The 21,969-nt window shown below is 44.0% G+C and overlaps 1 protein-coding gene across 5 annotated transcripts in view; it reads right to left on the bottom strand.

Annotated features, from left to right (window-relative positions):
* AGTPBP1 (ATP/GTP binding carboxypeptidase 1) overlaps positions 1-21,969 on the bottom strand; it is a 198,390-nt gene that overhangs the window by 12,798 nt on the left and 163,623 nt on the right. For all 5 annotated transcript variants that reach the window (XM_088470094.1, XM_088470093.1, XM_088470092.1 and 2 more), the window contains one exon: positions 14,534-14,694. In XM_088470094.1, coding sequence (XP_088326220.1) covers positions 14,534-14,694 — 161 coding nt within the window. The remainder of the gene's footprint in view (positions 1-14,533; positions 14,695-21,969) is intronic.

The following is a 21,969-nucleotide window of genomic DNA, read 5'->3' as shown; positions in this document are numbered from 1 at the left end:
TTTCATGCATAGTTTTGCTTGGACTTGTTTCTACGTCGAAAGTATGGCTTTTTGGCAATTCTTCCATGAAGACCACATCTGGCCAGACTTCTCCAAACAGTAGATGGGTGTACCTGGTTCCCACTGGTTTCTGCCAGTTCTGAGCTGATGGCACTACTGGACATCTTTCGATTTCGAAGGGAGGTAAACAGATGTGTCTTTCATCTGATACACTAAGTTACCTTGGCCAACCACTGCATCTACGGTCCTCAAAGCTGCCCGTTTCTTTGGGTTTATTCAAAAGAGCTTGAAGAGCACATCTGGAAACCAGGGGCGTATTTATAATGGGTGCATGGTGTGTGGTGTCCAGGGGGACCCCACACTGCACACAAACTTTGATTTTTATACTTACCTCTCCGATGTCCCAAGGAGTAGCGCTGCAGAAAATGCTGGAAAATTCCCACTGCGGCCATTATCCCGAATGCGCAGAAGGAAATCACTGGGAAAATGGCTGTCGCACCATTTTCCTGGTGACATGAGCAGATCAACCTGTGGTCCCCTGTATTACACGGTCCCTAAAATCCTAACTCATCCTAATTAGCACTTGGGGGGATCCAATTATCCCCAATATATTTTCAGGGGCGATACATTGGCGCCTGAATAATGTTCAGTGCTGATTGGATACCGCCCTTCCTGCTGCTTTGTTTCCATTTTGTATTGTATAGCTTTAACTAGGAATCGGACATCTTCCCTATTACAGCTGCTTGCATCTTTTTATTGGCATGTCACATTGGGTCCTGGGGGTATGTTTACTAAAGTTCGATTTCATTTTAATTGATTTATCAATTTAAAATCGATCAATATAGTTGTTGTGTTTCTGGGGTTAAAGCACACATTTACTAACACTTAAAAACCAAATCAAAAATTGTCTGTTAGTAAATGTGTGATTTAGCCCCCAAAAACAGTGATTATAATTGATCGAAATCGACCCTAGTGTTCATTGTTATGGGCAGACCAACCAACCACTTTCTAGACCACGTGAGACCAGCAGCAAAGGACAAGGAGGATATTCGTGAGACAGGAGGCTCCTCTACTAGGAGCTGAGGGGCTATTTTTGGAAGGAGAGAGTGTTTGCAAGGTGGTGATTACATTCACTGAACACACTCATTGTTAGTAGGGTAACCAGAAAATAACCCATCTGCTATAACACATCATACACATAAAAAGCCATTCATGCCCCAAAGGAAGAAGAGAATGGCCGATTACAAAGTAAAAAATGGGTAGGAAGGTCTGGTGGTAACCACAAGTCACCAAAGCACGTATCTAAACAATAAATAAAAATAAATATATTATAATATATATATATATATATATATATATATATATATATATATATGCATACACACATATATATATATATATATATATATATATACACATACACACATATACATATATATATCTATATACACACACATACATACAATTTTTAAACACGTTTTCTAAATATAAAACAGTTAAGAGTATTTGATGGATTTCAGCACACAAATAAGGCATAGAAAAGATTTTCACTTTAAGTAATGAACAGTGGAGTGTTTTGTTTGCCCCTCCATAAAGGGCTTATTTCAGTGAGTTAATGGAGATACAAAGTTAAGTAACTGAAATAAGGAGGCAGCATGAAGGAGTGGAGGGCATTCTTAACAGAATGCTCCTTGTGGATGGTCCAATTTCTTCTGGTGCTTCCCAAGAGCCCTCATTTGCTGCAACCCAAACAACCGGTCAGGTGTTAGTTGTTATCAATCAAAGCAATTCGGGCTAATTAAAGCCAAAATTTTGATTGAAAGCTACATCCTGCATTAAGGTATTAAATAATGAGAGATATAGTAAGAGCTTACCTTTGTTACCTCTCTTTCTACAAAGTCCATATCCACAGTGTGACCTTGGGGTATAGGTGATGATGGGAGTCATCCGGGCACCATGCAGTTAATTTTTCTTCCCAGGATGCACTGGGTCCCTCCCCTATACCCTGCCCCCGGGCCAGAGGCACCTCAGTTTTGTAGCAAGCCAAAGGACGGAGGAGGATGAAAGTGAGAAGAAAGTCTGGAACACACAAAAATCACATTCTCACACAGAAGGAGACGTAAAACTGGTGACCAGAGTGAAGCCCAACTGAAGCACAGGTGCGACAGGGGGGGTTCCCTGTGGACCCTATGGACTTTGTAGAAAGAGAGATAACAAAAGGTAAGTTCTTACCAAATCTCCATAGGGGTCCACAGGGTGACCTTGGGGATGTTCCAAAGCAGTACCCTCAAGGGTGGGGACGCTCCTGTGCAGATAAGAGAATCCGCCACCCGAAGGATGCATCCTGAGAGGCAAAAGGTATCAAATGCGTAATACCTCAGAAAGGTCTAGACAGAAGACCACGTGGCCGCCTTACAAAGCTGAACAGCTGAGGCACCATGGCGAGCTGCCCACGAAGGACCCAAAGACCGAGTAGAATGAGCAATAACAGAGGGCGGCACTGGAAGGCCCTCATGAATGTAAGCCTCAGAAATCGTCATGCGAAGCCACCTAGCCAAAGTTTGTTTATTGGCTGGCCATCCCTTCTTGTGGAATCCATAGAGTACAAACAAGGAGTCTGACTTCCATAGGGAACTAGTACGGTCCACATAAATCCTGAGGGCACGTACCACATCCAATGAGGCCTCAAACGCCGAGAGGTCTGGGGAAGTAAAGGCAGGCACAATAATTTCTTATTAATGTGGAAACTAGAGACCACCTTAGGAGGAAACGAGGGCGAGTTCGAAGCACCGCCCTGTCCTGGTGAAAAAACAGAAATGAGGGACGACAAGAGAGAGCCCCCAAATCAGACACTCTTCTGGCAGAAGCAATAGCCAGAAGAAAAACTGTCTTAGCAGTAAGGCATTTGAGATCCACTAAGTCCAGTGGTTCAAATGGAGGGCCCTAAGGACAACAGCCAAATCCCAAGGAGCCACAGGATGGACAAAGGGAGGCTGAATGCGAAGTACCCCTTGAAGGAAAGTGCGGATATCAGAAAGAGGAGCAATCCTTAGCTGGAACCACACTGAAAGGGCAGAGACATGCACCTTCAGTGAAGCAAGGCGGAGACCAAGGTCCAAACCCGCCTGTAGGAAAGCCAAAACTCTGGATACCCTAAACACTTGGGGGTCATAACCTCTGAGACGACACCATTCAAAGTAGGTATGCCTCACCCTGTGGTAAATCCTGGCAGAGGCAGGTTCACGTGCTCTGAGCATGGTGTTAACCAGAGAGCCACAAAAACCCTTGGACCTTAGGAGGGATGTCTCAAGAGCCATGCCATCAAAGACTGACGAGCCAGGTCCGGGAAAAGGCAAGGACCTTGAGACAAGTCCAGACATTGATGCAACAGCAGCGGAGTGTCGATGGAGAGACTCTGAAGGTCTGAGTACCAGTAACGTCTGGGCCACGCTGGAGCCACCAGCAGGACAGTGCCTCCTTGCTGTTTGAACTTCCAAAGCAGTCGAGGAAGAAGGGAAATTGGAGGGAAGAGGTACACAAACTGGAAGGTCCACTTGACTGACAGAGCATATACTAAGAGAGCCTTGGCATCCCTTGTCCTGGACCCATACAGTGGCAGTTTGTGATTTTGTTGAGAGGCCATGAGGTCCACGTCCAGAAGGCCCCACCTGTCCACTAGGAGCTGAAACTCTGGTGAAGAGACCATTCCCCGGGATGCACGTCGTGATGGCTGAGGAAGTCCGCTTCCCAATTGAAAAACTCCTGGAATGAACACTGCCGATATGGCTGGTAGATGGCCCTCCGCCCATATCAGGATGCGTGACGCCTCTGACATTGCTGCTGGACTTCGAGTCCCTCCTTGATGGTTTATGTAAGCCATGGTCGTGGCGTTGTCTGACTGAACTTGCAAGGGTTTTCCATGAAGTAGGAGTCTGGCTTGTTGTAGGGGCCTGAAGATTGCCTGAAGTTCCAATATGTTGATTGGTAGAGCAGACTCCTCTGCTGTCCACCATCCCTGAAAAGAGTGTGGACCCGTCACTGCCCTCCAACCCAGGAGACTGGAGTCCATTGTCAGAAGGACCCAGTCCGGAATCCAAAAAGAGCGCCCCTTGGTGAGGTGGACCGACTGCAGCCACCAAGTCAGAGATAGACGCACTTCCGGAGAGAATACCATAATTTGTGTCCTTATCAGATGGAGTAATCCGTCCCACCTGGAGAGGACCAATTTCGGCAGAAGGTGGGAATGAAACTGGGCATATTCCACCATGTCGAATGTCGACACCATGGAACCCAGTAACTGCATGGCTGAGTGTATGGACACTTAGTGACTGTGGAGGCATCTGCGCACTTGCGTCTGCAAAGTGGAGATTTTGTCTGTGGTCAGAAAAATCTTCTGTTGTGAATCCAACAGAGCTCCCAGATGGAGCATCCTTTGAGACAGGATTAGGGAGGACTTCTTCCAATTGATCAACCACCCGTGCATCTGTAGTACAGATATTGTCAGCTGTAGGTGGTGGTGAAGTACCTCTGGAGACTCTGCTAACAGCAAGAGGTCATCCAGGTAAGGTAACAGGCGGACCCCCTGCAGCCGCAGATGGGCTTCCATTACCGCCATAATTTTTGTAAACACCCGAGGTGCAGTAGAAGGCCAAACAGCAGAGCCAGAAACTGGAAATGCTGTTGTGACACAGCAAACCTGAGAAAACGCTGGTGAGCCGAAGCAATCGGAATATGCAGGTATGCATCCTGAATATCCAGAGACACCATAAAATCCCCAGGTTCCATAGCCAGTGTCGAAGTCAAATAATTGGTTATGATCATTTGTAATTATTATCTGACGATCTAGTTGTCTGTGGGCTGATAAAGAGTAGATCGGATGCTACTCTGCATCGGCGAAATCCGATTCGCACAAATGCGTATATGTATATTTATATCTATGCAAGGTTTAGACAGTGATGAGAAACAGGTTCTGTATACATGTCTGTGACTAGCAATTAAAATACACAAAGATACTGTGAAGTGTTTGGGAATATTTTAATTGCAAAGTTAGAAACAATTGTCAGAAGTTTGTCTATCGTTAGCAATTGTATGCCTTGTGTTCAATGCTAATGTGGTTAAGAAGAACTAACAATTGTATTCTAAATAAGCATAGGGAAGCCTTTGTTGAGTTATCAGACTTCTTGACTCCTGCAAAAGCTTGCTATGTCACCTGTGAGCAGATCAACTTCACTGTATATGACTCCTTGGAATTAGATTCAGACAGATATAATATCAAGAATGGCAGTTAATGGATAAAGCTATATATATATATATATATATATATATATATATATATATATATATATATACACACACATACAATGATGCACATTGGCACACACACATATATGCATGCATACACATAGACGTTTACATGCATACTCACATACATAGTTGCTATTTCAATATACAGACGCAGAACGCACACTGATGAATTCCTGTATCTTACATTCACTTATGCAATCACATATATAAAAGGTTCCCTAGCATTAAGCATAATATTAGATGTTTTGTTAGCTAATCATTATCGTGTAAAATTTACATGTATGATATATGATATTTAATGTATAGAACTTAGTAGACATGTCGTGTTTGGCATCATACTGACACCCTGTTTAATTCCAGAACTCCGAATCTATCGGCGAAGGAGTCGCATCTTGCGTTCGGTGGTTATGGATTATGGGGAATTATTGGTTAGAATGTGTACTCTGTATGTAGTGTCTTAACCAGTTTTAACTCGTTTGGAGGGATGGAACATATCCCTGTTATCACCATATGAACTGTCCTATGACCTGCATCGTACCAATGACAAGAATCAAGAACCAATTAAATCACATATGCTTGTCTCTATTGTTGGTGTAACACTCTGGAGGGTATATAGGCTTGTGCTTTTGGGGCTAGATCTCAGTCATACCCATTTGATGACCGCAGACGTCAGGATTGATGACTGAGACCTGGATCCGGGGCGCATGCGTATGTATTGGCTGTACCTTTTGTATTGAATTGTCTTTGCGCTAATTGTGATAGATCAAAGTGTGTAACTTACTTTTTGTTGCAATAAGAACTTTTTGTGCTTTGGAACCACAATCAAAGTCTGGAAAGCAATTATTTCATGTTTATCGATATTGGGGTATTCATACCCATATGATGGAACGTAAAGTTTCCATCTTGAACCGAGGTACCCTGAGGAATTTGTTCCGGGGCTTGAGATTGAGGATTGGACGGTGGGATGTTGCACCCTGACAATACCAGTGTTAGGGCTCAGTGAGAAAAACAGGCACAGGGAAAGTAAAATGGCCGACAGTTCAGAAAGTGAAACTCAGACAGACAGCGCTAGCATACAGTCACATCTGTACTTAATGGCACTACTTAATCAACTACCAAGAATTAGTGTCTGGTAGGATATAGTGCTATACACGTCCAGGAGGAGAGGTATGTAGGGGGACCCGGGCTCCGTACCGCCTGCTGTGATCTGCGACTTTCAGACAGAAGATTTCTGAGGGGGCAGATCCGGAGGAGAGTTGCCACAGCCCAGCCATCCGCGGTGGAAAGGCGCGCTGCACAGTGTGGAGGAGCCGGCTGTTACACAGGGAAGGCAGCCTCCCCGGCCAGCGTTTAACCCCCGGGACGCTGGAGCATATTCCTAATCACTCCAGCCCTGCTGTCTCTGGTGGTTTAGTGGAAGCGCAGGGACTCAGTGCCTTGCTCCACTTGCTGTCATCCCCAGGGAGTCCCCAGCCCTGAAGGAAAAAAAACTGCGACTCTGCACGTCACTGCCGTGGTGACGCGCCGCTTACCTGAGTCCCCGTAGCGTCCAGCCGCAGTCCAGGGATCCTCCAGGGTCCCTGCTAGCTAACACCCCAGAAGCCCGCCAAGATCCCCGGATCAGTACCGGCGTCTTGGCGCTGGCAGGGTGATGGAGCGGCAGCGCAGACGTCCTCTGGACTGTCCGTGCTGAATACTGAAGAAAACTTTTGTAAAATAATAAAATCTTCAGAGGCTGGAACAGCCCCACAGCGTGCAGTGACCAGACTCTGGTCGGGCACCCAACGTAACAGAGGTGCCTCTGTCCCGGTGGCAGGGTATAGGAGAGGGACCCAGTGCAACCTGGGAAGAAAAATTAACTGCGTGGTGCCTGGATGACTCCCATCATCACCTATACCCCAAGGTCACCCTGTGGACCCTGAAATAGAAAAGCCCAATAGCATTATAGTTTGTAACCAATAAGTATCAGACCACCTTTAATATTTTATATGTTGCTCTATAATTAAGCATTTTGTTAAAAGTGAACCTATAAAACTTGCACTGCTGGTATAAATGAACGCATACTTATTTGTAAATGGCTCTTTGTTAGTAATCCGGGAGCCATTGTAATAAATAGAGTAGTAATCACTTCATCAGACATTAGTCTGTGTGTTTAACCTACAATCTGGTTATACCTTCTACGCAGAACTGTATGGCTAAATGACAAAAGTGCAATCTGTGCATTAATTATTCTTTCGATTTGCATGCTGTCCAACACTTAGCAGTATAAAGCTTAATGGGGAATTGGCATTGTTACAAACAGGCAGCTGTTTTACACTTCTGGAGTTTCAAAGGGACAGCATGCACATATATTCATTCTCTCCTAGAAACTGCAGAGAGCTGCTGGGGTGATCAATTCCTGCAAGTTCCCCTACAGACATAGCTGGCTTTTTCTCATAACAACAACATTATTTCCATTTGTGTCAGAGACAAAGACCAGACAAGAGGGAAACACCGTTCTTCCACTGGTTTCTTGGGGTATAATAAACCCCACAATCTGTCAGTGCCACTGGACAGCTACATGATCATCATTGGCTAAGACTATGTAACACATCATTGTCCTCAGGCACTTGGGTCTGGCACATGTCCGCTATTAATTGCTCAACATCCTTCATCAGTTGTCCAGTATGTACCTTTCTCCCCGCTTATTGTTGCATCCATCCCACAGTCTTTCATTCTTCCTGCCTCTCTGTTTCCCCTGCATGTGTAACATTCATATTGTTCTACTATGCTTACTTTACTTTTAACTCTTCATCACTCCCTTAGGGCTCCCATCTGTTCCCAGAACATTCCCCTCTTTTTCCTCCAACAGAAATGTTAAAGGATAAAGTTAAGTGAGTCCGGATCTCTGTAACATTCCAACAGCACTCGTTTCATGGGTTGCACCATTTAATTCAAACTAGTAGCAGTGTTGTCAATGCCCCACTGCTGAATTTACAATCCATACAGGATGACTTGCTGGAGCTTTAACTTTATTAACTCAACCAAAAACGAAAATTTCCAGTTATGAGTGGAGTTATCCTTCCCTTGCTATAATAAAGACTCCATGCTCCCAAATTCACAGGCTTCCGGTAACTATTTTACCTTATGTGGCACTCCAGGGGAAGTTCGGTGTAAATGTTATGGCCTGATTACAATTCTGGGCCCATGGGTCAAACTCAGCCTTCTTATATTCATCCTAATTAGCTTCTGCTGCTCAGCCTTATTTCTCTTGCCCCAAGAATCACTATGTCTTAATGACATTGGCTTGTCATTAAAACACCTTCAAAAGAGAGATGTTGCTCATAGTGACCAATGAGATTGTTGCTATCATCTATCTAGTACATTCTATAAAACGATAGATAGAAGCTGGTTGGTTGCAATGTGTAACACCTCCACTTGTCCTCCTTAGAAGATTAGAGAAATCTCCCCCCTTAGTCAGAGATTCTCTATTCCAAGTATGCTCTGACTTCATTTTTCATTCTAACTGGTTCATTCTCTATTTAGTGCATGCGAATATCCCAATAGCAATTCAATTATAGGAGGGTTGTCCAAAAAGTAATGCCAAAATGCTCATAACTCTAAAATAATATGCAACATTTATTTGAAACTTTGTCAGTTTGTATTTTAATATGTCTGCTAGCTATATATGTATTTTTGTTTAGGTAGTCCAAGAAATACCATGGAATCCAAGATGAAACAAAGAGCAGTCATTGAATTTCTGGAAAAAAAAAAGGCTGCAGTGCTACAGAAATCCACAGAAGACTGAAAAAAAGTGTATGGTGAGCATACAATGGACTATAACAATGTCAGAAGGTGGATGAAGTTTTTTCAATCAGGAGAATCGTCCATGTGCGACAAACCTCGTGGTGGCAGACCATCAACTGCAGTGACGGCAGAGAACCAACACAAAGTTGATGCCATGATTCAGAAAGACAGTGACCATCAGAGATATCAGTGATGAACTTGAATGTAGCCATGGCACTGTAGAAACACTAATTAATGATTTGGGACATTGTAAAGTGTGTGCTAAATGGGTTCCAAAGCAATTAACCAGGGATTATAAGGCCCAGAGGGTGGAAGTGTGCAATGACCTTTTGACAACCTTTGAAGCCAACCCTGAGACGTTTTTAGAAAATGTAATTACAGGAGATGAGACCTGGGTATTCCTTTATGACCCAGAAACAAAGGCCCAATCAAAACAATGGAAACACCTACAGTAAGTTCACCTAGGCCATAAAAGTTTAAATCACAGCGATCCATAAACAAAGTTATGGCCACATTCTTCTGTGATTGCCGAGGTGTTATTCTCATCGATTACTTGGAATCAAACCAATCAATCAACAGTGATCGATACATTATTACACTTAAGAAGCTGAAAGAAGCCATCCGCACAAAAAAAGGTAAACAATTCCACTGTCAAATATCATCTTACATCACGACAATGCCAGACCTCACACTTCGATGGCAACATCTGCGGCCATTGCCAAAGTGGGGTGGGCAATAATGCCACATCCACCATAGAGTCCTGATTTGGCCCCTTCTGATTCATCTGTTTGGCCCTCTCAAATACTGTCTCGGGGGTCAACATTTTGAAGACAGAGGTTGTTAAAATCGTCATACGTTCCTGGGTCAAACACCAACCATTGAAATTTTTCCAAAGTGGATTCACAGCTTGGGTTGAGAGGTGGAGAAAATGTTTGAGGGCAGATGGTGAATATTTTGAGTAGAGTCATTCTGTTACTAAGACTTCAAAGTATTTTACTGCAAATTTTCAAATCTGTATCTATAATAAAATTTTAGTTGTGAGCATTTAGGCATTACTTTTTGAACAACTCTCGTACATTTCAATTCTATCCCTATTAGCTATTGCATCAATCGTCTGCATGAATTTAAATACTACCCATTACCCACAAACAACTACACGTGGCTTTCCGGATAGGCAAGATGCATATAGAGAAGTTACCATGTGATACATCTGCATTATTTCTCCATAATCATTTATTAACAGTCTGCATTAATATTGTCAACAGGTACAAAAATTGCATAACACTTGCAGCACAGATTGCTGTAACTGGAGTCAACGCATTGTTGTGTTGACTGCAGAGGGTACACTCCTGGTATAGTACACGGGCATTGGTGGCCTGGAAGATTACATCAGGGCTAGCTGCTAGAGTAATACATATAGACACTTCTGATATTGATGTAGGTATGTTGCTGCTTGTACAGATTAAGCGTGTGAGTTACTGTATTGTGTGTGTCTAATTGTTTGTGCTGTGAGGGCATCAGTGAGGGGCGACGTTATATCATGGTTTCTCTAAAGCTATTTAAAGATCTGACAACATCATACGTCTGGAATATTCAAACCTGAACCTCCCTGTGTTTAAATAACAGCTCAACTTATAATTTCATTCTTGCTGGCTCGTAATAGGGCACGTTGTGAGCTAAGGCAAAGGGTCACATATCACTAAGCTAAACTGACACTGTGCTTGTACAGGCTCTTAGGAAAAAGTTGACAGATCACAAAGGGCAAACAATGTGGCAGCGTTCTGGTCCTCATTCTCTAAAAAGTTATTGTTACCGCGTAGTATTGGAACCAGTTGCCCCAATTCTTTGGTTTAGTGCTCCATTCAGTGAGGGGTGAATGGCTCATTCAAGTGAATGGAACATAGTGCTTGTGTACATTAATTCATGTTAATTAGGACAGACAAGTATGGTTAACTACTTGTGAGAGAACAATCTTTAATTAAAAACAAACTATCACTTTTGCTTTTTTTTAACTGAAAAAGTTCCTTTAAAAGGAAGCAGTCTGAAAAAAAGAGGTGTTATCCGGAGTGATGGCGTTATCCACTACTGGAAAGAGGCACACAGGGTTTTATTTGCACAGATGTGCATTTCCCGGTGTACTATAAATTAAGTTTATTAGATATATTTTTAAACATCCTCGGTTTGCTGGAAACACACTGGGACTGGATACAGCCTGAACTCTGGCCTGAACTGCTTCTTATAATACAACGTAATACGCACAAAGTATATTGCAGGAAAACTGTAAGTTAATGTTCCCTGTACAACTAATGTTCTCTGCTGGTCTAATGATTTCACCATTTTCTAAATTATTCTTTGGGACTGAAGTAACAAAATAAATACAGCAACATATCAATAATGCAAGTGCTGTGTTTGGTGCTTACTCACTATCAATTATACTCTTCTCAATTGGGAATCAATGCAGCCATCATAGATTACTTAGAACAGAGCCGACAAATGGCATGTAAAACGAAACCGCAGAACACATAATATAATAAGGCAATGGACAAATGGCCATTTTCCCTTCTGTTCTATTAAAACTAAAGTTAACAAGCAAACGCTTTGTCTCTTCATAGGTTGCTATAAATATACTTACTATTAACAACCACTTTAAAGACATAGATATAATGTGACTTTCACCAAATAAGAATAAAGAAGGCCAGATTGCTATTTTAAAGTCAATGTTTCCATTTCTGTTCATATCAAATTGGTTTATGCATTGTCTTTGTATACTAATATGGCTGTATCACAATGACTTCACTGCCTATAGTAATTTGGTGAGTAACATCTATGCAGCCAGATCCCTGCAAGGCCTAGCCTGTGCTTGGCAACCTCTGGAAATGCACTACAGTGGAGCAAGAGCAATCACTGAAAGACCGTTGTATTTGTCTGGAGCTACACAGGACAGCAATAACAGCACTAACTATACCAATCATCAAGCTCCAAGACTTTCAATAAAAAGTTAACTTTCTTTTGGATACCTCCCAACATTCTGATATCTCCAAAGCGGAATGGGGGGCATGACCTTGGTGGTTGCAGCCACCTCCTGAGCCCACACCCGCAATGTTGCTTTTAACAGAAATAGAAACTTTTTGTGCCGCATGCTGTATAAAGTCTCCCTGAAAATTGGGACCAAACTCCTGCTCCGGCTACAGTCTTCCAAAATTGGGACTGTCACGGGACGGCTCAGAGATATTTACTTGACACTGTAACACAAATACATTTCCGTATGCAAAAGTAACCATAGGAAGATTGGCTCCCATTCACCACATTTAATAGCCATAATTTAAATAGGTTACCAATAGAAGGACCTGGCTTGCATACAGTAGATTAAGACATTAAAAAATACTTGTGAATAAATCCAGCAGAGGGAATAGCAATGGAAATGGGTCTGGCGATAGAGGTGTAAGCTGCCCATGTCTGGAATAGGTTAATGTATAAGGAAGACACGTTTCATTTGCTGTAGTCAGAAATATATAGATAGCTATAGGCAGAAAGAAAATGGCGCCACTGTTTCCTTGAGAAGCAATCACTATAAATATTGATAATTTTAGTAGTTTCCTTACAGTCAGGTCCATAAATATTGGGACATTGACAGAATTTTCATATTTTGGCCTCTATTCACCACCACAATAGCTTTGAAATGAAACAAACAAGATGTGATTTAACTGCAGACTTTCAGATTTAATTTGAGGGTAATTACATCCAAATCAGGTGAACAGTGTCGGAATTACAATGGTTTCTATATGTGCCTCCCACTTTTTAAGGGGCCAAAAGTAATGGGACAAACTAAACAATCCTAAATCTAACTTTCACTTTTTAATACTTTGTTGCAAATCCTTTGCAGGAAATTACAGCTTGAAGTTTGGAACACATAGACCTCACCAGACGCTGGGTTTCATCCCTGGTGATGCTCTGCCAGGCCTCTACTGCAAATGTCTTCAGTTCCTGCTTGTTCTTGGGGCGTTTTCCCTTCAGTTTTGTCTTCATCAAGTGAAATGCATGCTCAATCATCAGGTCAGGGGATTGACTTAGCCATTGCATAGCATTCCACTTTTTAGCCTTAAAAACCTCTTTGGTTGCTTTTGCAGTATGCTTCGGGTCATTGACCATCTGCACTGTGAAGCGCCGTCCAATGAGTTCTGAAGCATTTGACTGAATATGAGCATATAATATTGCCCGAAACACTTCAGAATTCATTCTGCTGCTTTTGTCAGCAGTCACATCATCAATAAATACAAGGGAACCAGTTCCATTGGCAGCCATACATGCCCACGCCATGACACTACCACCACCATGCTTCACTGATGAGGTGGTATGTTTTGGATCATGAGCAGTTCCTTTCCTTCTCTTCCCATCACTCTGGTACAAGTTGATCTTTGTCTCATCTGTCCATAGGATGTTGTTCCAGAACTGTAATGGCTTTTTTAGATATTGTTTGGCAAACTCTAATCTGGTCTTCCTGTTTTTGTGGCTCACCAATGGTTTGCATCTTGTGGTGAACCCTCTATATTCACTCTTGTGAAGTCTTCTCTTGATTGTTGACTTTGACACATATACACCTACCTCCTGGAGAGTGTTCTTGATTTGGCCAACTGTCGTGAAGGGGTTTTTCTTCACCAGAGAAATAATTCTTTTGTCATCCACCACAGTTGTTTTCCATGGTCTTCTGGGTCTTTTGGTGTTGCTGAGCTCTCCGGTGCATTCTTTCTTTTTAAGAATGTTCCAAACAGTTGATTTGGCCACACCTAATGTTTTTGCTATCCCTCTGATGGGTTTGTTTTGATTTTTCAGCCTAATGATGGCTTGCTTCACTGATAGTGACAGCTCTTTGGATCTCATATTGAGAGTCGACAGCAACTGATTCCAAATGCAAATGTCACACCTAGAATCAACTCCAGACCTTGTACCTGCTTAATTGATAATGAAATAACGAGGGAATAGCCCACACCTGTCCATGAAATAGCTTTTGAGTTGATAGTCCCATTACTTTTGGCCCCTTAAAAAGTGGGAGGCACATATTGAAACTGTTGTAATTCCTACACCGTTCACCCGATTTGGATGTAATTACCCTCAAATTAAATCTGAAAGTCTGCAGTTAAACCACATCTTGTTTCATTTCAAAACCATTGTGGTGGTGAATAGAGGCCAAAATTTGAAAATTCTGTCAATGTCCCAATATTTATGGACCTGACTGTATATTCAAAGCACAATTTAATACTAAAATGATTATGGAGTCTGAGGAGAGAAAAGCTGTGAGCAACATATGCATTTGTCATCTAAAAAGTTTTCCAAGGTCACTATAGAATAACAACAGTAACAGTGCTTCGGCAGATACATTATGAGCGAATATATTAAAAAGTCAAATATTTTGACAATAAAACATAAAAATAAATTATTACAGTACCTTGCAACTTTGCAGCTGGACTCGATCAGATCGTTCTCAATATCTAGGAGGCTGGGAGGCAGGCTGAATTCCAGGGGAGAGGTCAGTCTCTTTAAGCGAAGTAATCCCACACAGAATTTGGCACCCATCTCTTCAAGCTCCTTTGTCCCAATCTGCAGACCCTTGAGAAAACAGAAATGCGTTTCACATGAAATATAGCTAATCTGCAACTCTTAATACATTACTTTTTTTTTGGACTATAAAGCATTTATTTAGATACAACTTGCCATCCAAGCTAATAAATTTACCTTAAAAACATATTAGTGACGTTAGGGATGCACTGCACTGTCTTACCTTAGACTGAGCATTAGAACAGCCATTACACAGAAAGAGTAAATATAACAAACATTTATAATTTTTGGTTTGTGCATTAAGCAGTTCTCACACCAGGCTATATAATACTGTTGTAGTGCACTGGTACTTATATTTACACATTATTTAAATTGATAACATGCGATTATGGTAGAAGAGACCATCCCTCCACGGCTTTCTTTATTGAAGGCAGTGCACGCGATGTGGTGACCTAGCTCTGGAAACCTTGGGGGCATCATCACTGGGTTTTCAATATAGTGAAAGCCCCTAAAAAAAAAAAAAAAGTGACGAAAAAACAGACATGTAAACTTTTAATCTATAGGCCTGATTCAGAAATGTATGTAAATCTGATGGTTTACATACATTTGCGACATTGAAGCGCCTGCGCAGGACCAATTTTGCGCATGTGCAGAAAGAGTCCAGCGTGATCGCACACAATACACCCAAGCCTCAGCATGGTTGACATGCTGCAACCATTTGAAGACGGAGAGGGGGTGCCGCCAGCATGCGTTCCCAGAAATGGAGGGCGTATCTCCCCAGTTCCTGGAAGTGCTGAGGCCAGGGTCTGCATCAGAGGAGTAGATTTCATGGCCTCAAAAGCGGGCAGGAGGCGGACAGTATGAGTAAGCTACAGCCAATGCTGGAAACATCGCAACTGTCAGCAAATGCCGACTGGAGGAGTCTTTTTCCTTCAGACATCTTCTACAACATTAGCATTTTTACACATCGCTGTCCAACGATGCAGTGATGTGTTCTGCGTCCATCTCCAAATTTGGCCCTATGCCCCTTTTTAGTTTTCAAATCTTAAATAAAATACATGCACTTGATATCCGTATGAGTGTTAGAAGTCGTAGAATACATTTAGGGATATAGTTATGCAGTCACAATATAAATGCAAAAATAAGAAGAGGCAAAACCATATTCAACTACTTTGGCTCAATTCGTCGTACAGTAAGTACAGTATAAGTATTAGGTAAACAACATTTATTCCAATATGATACCAAAGGTAAATGGGAAAAAAAGTAAATTCTCTTGAATAGACCAAGAAGAGTGCATCCAAAATAAACACATACAATACAATTATGAGCCAACATATTAAGATCACCTGCCTCATATGGTGCAGCCAAAAGAGCTATGGACACCACAAGACCTCTGAAAGTCCTGTGGCACCTGGTGCCAGGAAGTTACCAGCAGATCCTCTAACTCCTGTAAGTTGCAAGGTGGAGCTACTGCGGTTTGGACTTTTTGTTCCAACACATATCCTAGATGCTTGATTGGATTTAAATCTGGTGAACTTGGGACATGGCCATGCAGGACATGGAGTAGCACGTACGCTGGCGAGCTCTCCGGCAACTTTAATCCTACCTTCACATCCTGAGCGCTGCCTCGCGGTTATCGCTGCAGTCACTCAGTGGGGGAAGGTGCTGCAACTGTGGGCCGCTTTCCAATATCAGGGAGCCTCCTGTATAGCCAACATCTCACTGCGGCCTGTGAACTATGTTTGTCATGTCCCAATGCTGCCGGTCTGTGCTGCAGTGAGAGATCTGCCTGTAGCACAGAGTTTACCTTCTCCCAGTATTCTGCTATATCCAGCTTCTCTTCCCCATTGTTTCAGACTCCTCTCCCTCCTGGACTGCCGGACTGGTCTGTAGCTACTGAGTAGTGCCTTTCTCATACACTTGCAGCCACAACTCCTCAATATCTTTTACCTGTGCACTGCTGTCTCCTATTTATCTCCTGCTCTTCTCACTTGGTATTGGAGCCTCCATCAGAAATTACCTGCAGTGAAAAACGAGTTACGGATGATATTGGAAAGGTTAAATTTGACCTATCCGTTATAAATTGGGAATTGCAATGTGTCCGTGAACGGTTTGGAGAGGTTGAGATGAGCATCACTACTTTGAAAGACTCACGGACACCGGGGATTGAATTTGTGTTCCCAAACTGGTGTCTGGATCAGAGGTTCCTGGGACAGCTGAATGCAGAAAGTTAGGCCTATAAAGCAGAGAAGAGTAGTAGCCTTTAGACCCGTGGTTCCCAAACTTTTTTTAAATAACAGCGCCCTAGGGTATCAGCATTGTTTTCACGGCACTCCTAAGCCAAAAATTTGTTATTGAGAAATTCAGAAAACATGTAGTAAAGTAGTAAAGTCAAGTAGATTGTGCTGACCTGTCATCCTTAGGTTCAGTTATGTGATGGTGGACAGGTTTGCGCTTCAGTTTGTCCACTCATTTACATTACATTGACCATAAATAATTTAATTTGGTGCTGGACCACCAACCTGAGGCATCCCTGCAAGTGTCCCGAGGCACCCCAGGGTGCCACATCACACAGTTTGGGAACCACTGCTTTAGACACTAACTAAAGTACATCTGGTTCCTGAATGTTTTGGTTAGACTCCTGAACTGCTACAGGACCGACTGCGGTTGAGATGCCAAGTAGGTTCCAGAAGGCTCGGACTGGTTCCCGGACTGGACTGGGCTCCGGGCTGGCGCCCGGAGTGACACGGACTGGGCTCCGGGCTGGCGCCCGGAGTGACACGGGCTGGGCTCCGGGCTGGCGCCCGGAGTGACAGGGGCTGGGCTCCGGGCTGGCGCCCGGAGTGACACGGGCTGGGCTCCGGGCTGGCGCCCGGAGTGACACGGGCTGGGCTCCGGGCTGGCGCCCGGAGTAACACGGGCTGGGCTCCGGGCTGGCGCCCGGAGTAACACGGGCTGGGCTCTGGGCTGGCGCCCGGAGTAACACGGACTGGGCTCCGGGCTGGCGCCCGGAGTAACACGGACTGGGCTCCGGGCTGGCACCGGAGTGACACGGACTGGGCTCCGGGCTGGCACCGGAGTGACACAGACTGGGCTCCGGGCTGGCACCGGAGTGACACAGACTGGGCTCCGGGCTGGCACCGGAGTGACACAGACTGGGCTCCGGGCTGGCACCGGAGTGACACAGACTGGGCTCCGGGCTGGCACTGGAGTGACACAGACTGGGCTCCAGCTGGCACCGGGGTGTCGTTGAAAGACCTCTGGGCTAGAACTAGAGAATTTGTCCAAAGACCAAAATCAGAGAGTTCACTGGGACCACTCTGGGGAGCACAGATACAGAACTCACGCCGAAGGCTATGAGTCTTGTTGCACTAGCAACCAGACTGAGCTGCAGGGCTCTCCTTTATAGTGGCTACCTGGAGCTGCTCTGCTGGGAACTCCAGGAGAGCAGCTCCATTAGATGCTTTGGGGTCAGCTGATGTGGCCCAAAATGGTCGCACCCACACAAAGATGCAGCTGACAGCGCACATGGGATGCCGGTTCCGCCGCCATGGTGAGACTGCAGGCACCGGTGAGGAGAGAGAAGTCAGGTCGCCCGCGCAGTAGCACCTGAGGATGTAGCAATTGCAGCCACAGACTGCCTGGAAGTGGAAGCGCGGCGGCAGCACGCCCGGACCAGTAAGTATTGGGGTCTGTGTCTGAGGCATCATGTTTGAACTGTGACAAAAAGATTCTGTCTCTACATTAAAAGAGCTAGTGGGCACTCTGGAATCGTAAATGGCTGCTGTGAACTTTCAGACATTCCCGACAGAATAATGTGTGCATTGTGGGGCTGTTGGAGAGGGAAAAGGCACCGACCCTGTAGAACTGCTGGAAAAATGGTTGCTAGACACTTATGGCTGTGATGCCTTCACTTCGTATTTTGCGGTGGAGAGGGAACACCACCTTTCTACCAGAGCATTACCACCTGGTGCTCCTACCTGCAACTTCATCAATTTCGTCACTACCAGGACTGGAAAACTATTCTGCAATTGGTTTGTACCAAGGGTCCCCTGGAATGTAATGGATACCGGATTTCTTACAATTTGATGTCTAAAGTCACTTCTTTACAGTAAGTGTCTAGGGCGAGCAACTCTTCTGAAAGCTCAACCTGTTTTGGCTGACACGAATGGCAGATGGATCTAAACTGGAGGCTGCATGGGAGGGATATTTTCCTGTAAATCAGGACTCAGCCCCAGGTACGGTGGTCAGGGATACATTTATAACCTTCTAGAGGTATACCCTGATTCAGCAAGTTGCTGAATTTAAGGCCTTTTATAAACTTCAGGAGCTAGAACTGAAATTTGGAATTGGCCTATCTGGTGGATGGGCTAGAATAGTCTAGAATGCCTGGCTAACTACCTAGGAGGAATGGAACAACTATTTACTGGCTACAACAAAATACAGAAATAGATTTACTGTGTATTTCCAATATGCTTTTGTAAATAGACCAGTTAGTTAACTTGCTAATCTGGTTATGACTGAGCAGACTTCCATTGCTGTTATAGAGATTTGTGACACTGACAGGGCCGTTCAAGTGCAGACTCCGGATACTGATTCCGTCTTTGTTAAATTCTATCAAAATCTTTAGAAGTGTAGTTTGGCTGACCTGCAATCATATGTCACTGTAATTGAACTCCCTCACCCAGAGGTTCTCAAACTCGGTCCTCAGGACCCCAAATAGTTCCCGCTTTCCAGGACACCTGGCAGATGTACATGTGTATTCATTACTCACTGACACATTTTAAAAGATCCACAAGTGGAGCTAATTATTTCACTTGTGATTCTGTGAGATCTGGAAAACATGTACTATTTAGAATCCTGAGGAACAATTTTGAGAGGATTCGGTATGATACACCGCCGGCAGCGTCAGCCCAACATGGAAGGAAATCCAGATCGTCTAGAAGGTAAGTATAAAGTAACCTAACTCTACCCCCTAACCCTCCTTTAGGGTGCCTAACCCTAACCTCCCCCCCCCTGTGCCTAACCCTAATCCCCTCTTTAAGTGCCTAAACCTAACCTCCCCTTTCCATGCCGCCTAACCCTAACCTTCCCCCTTGGGATGCCTAACCCTAACCCTCCCTTCCCCTAGCCTAACCCTAACCTCCCGGGAGGGTGCCTAACCCTAAGTCCCCCCCAGGAACCCTAAACCTAACCCTCCCCCCCCGCCATGGCTGACTGCACTCGGTATCCCTTCAATTGGGATGTCGGGCGCCAGTCTCCCGGCGTAAGTTAGTTAATCATCGCAGTGATTCTGTAGTCTAGATGCCGGCGGTCGGCATTGTGACCGCCGGCATTATGAACGTATACAGTTTGAGAATCTATGCCCTACCCTATGTAAAGAGGCTAGGGACTATTTAGACTCTCCACTGTAACTGGAGAATGTTGATGCGGCTATTAAATCATTTCCTGGTGGTAATGCTCCAGGACTTGATTTTGTACTTACAGAGCTGTTCAAAAAATATGCACGCTTCGATGCGCCATGTCATCTTCAGCTCTATAATGGGTTGTACATTGGGACGATTCTTTGGCAATCTAGTGTATGTCAGAAGCTCTCATTATTGTCCTGCCAAAGCCCCAAATTTCACTGATTATTATCATCTAATATCTCTTCTCCCTACAGATGATCAGATTTTGGCTACCAGACTCAATCAGGTAATCATGTTTATGATCCACCTAGACTAGACAGAATTTATGTCAGACAATCTATTTCAGTTAATCTTCGTTGTATATTCATCTGCAGGTATCTCACGGGCAGCAGACATCTTCAGAGGTTGTTCTCACTTAATACTGCCAAGGATTTTCATTCTGTAGATTGGCCCTTCCCATGGTAGACCATGAAGAGTTTTGGGGTAGGCCCCAGGTTTATTAAATGGATCCATCTTTTAATCTCTGCTCTGGTGGCCAGGGTGTCCAATAAATTATTTAATTTCTTTCTCCTTCCCGTATGTCACTGGATATGAAGCGGGATTGCCCTTTGCTTTGATCACCTGCTTTGTTTTCTATAGTGATTGGGCCCTTGGCCTAATACAGAATCATCTGGCTATCAAAGGTCTTGTTTTGGGCTAGGATAAGGCGGCACTCTGTGCCAATGATTTGCAGCTTTTTACTTTAGCAAATCAATATGGCACATTCTCAGGACTTTGCCCAAAGGGGAAGAATGCAGTACTTTACAGTGAGTGCCCCGTGCAATCCCCTATATCTCTTCCACTGCATCCTTAGACCATTCATGTGTGGGGTTGCTTCTCAGCCAAGGGAGTGGGCTCGCTCACAATTTTGCCTAAGAACACAGCCATAAATAAAGAATGGTACCAAAACATCCTCCAAGAGCAACTTCTCCCAAGCATCCAAGAACAGTTTGGTGACAAACAATGCCTTTTCCAGCATGATGGAGCTCCTTGCCATAAGGCAAAAGTGATAACTAAGTGGCTCGGGGAATAAAACATCGAAATTTTGGGTCCATGGCCAGGAAACTCCCCAGACCTTAATCCCATTGAGAACTTGTGGTCAATCCTCAAGAGGCGGATGGACAAACAAATACCCACAAATTCTGACAAACTCCGAGCATTGATTAGGCAAGAATGGGCGTCCATCAGTCAGTATGAGGCCCAGAAGTTGATTGACAGCATGGTAGGGCGAATTGCAGAGGTCTTGAAAAGAAGGGTCAACACTGCAAATATTGACTCTTTGCATAAACTTAATGTAATTGTCAATAAAAGCCTTTGACACTTATGAAATGCATGTAATATTACTTCAGTATACCATAGTAACATATGACAAAAAGGCCTAAAAACACAGAAGCAGCAAACTTTGTGAAAACCAATACTTGTGTCATTCTCAAGACTTTTGGCCATGGCTGTAGAAGTGTCGCATTTTAGGCAAAAAAAAGACGCCTGACTAACAGTCTCCTGGCGTATGTGATTTGTCTAAATATTTAGTCTCAAAGGTGTATATACCCAAAAATCCCATACTCTTTTCCTACAAACCATCGGTCAGGGGTAAAAATATTCACAATACAATAGTTTGGATGTCTGAGTGTAGCAGCAATGGGTGTCACAGAGATAATTAGGAGCATGGTACAGATATGTCCAGTTGCATCTTTGCCACTTGTGAGGCAAATCGTGCCATAGATGGCGCGATCTGCGCATCTGTGAACAAGGACGCGCGCTGTGTTCGCACCTGCGACCCCATAAGATTGCATGATGCGAACGCAGAGCTCGGCATGGCTAACCGTGGTGCATGCATCTGCGGCTAATCGCATGGCGCAATGCATGCGCACATTTGCAG

Source organism: Taudactylus pleione, unplaced genomic scaffold, assembly GCF_031769625.1.
Source record: "Taudactylus pleione unplaced genomic scaffold, aTauple2 ptg000095l, whole genome shotgun sequence".
Taxonomy (NCBI): domain Eukaryota; kingdom Metazoa; phylum Chordata; class Amphibia; order Anura; family Myobatrachidae; genus Taudactylus; species Taudactylus pleione.
Note: the sequence above shows the minus strand (reverse complement) of the source record. Positions and strands in the feature narration are given on the sequence as shown.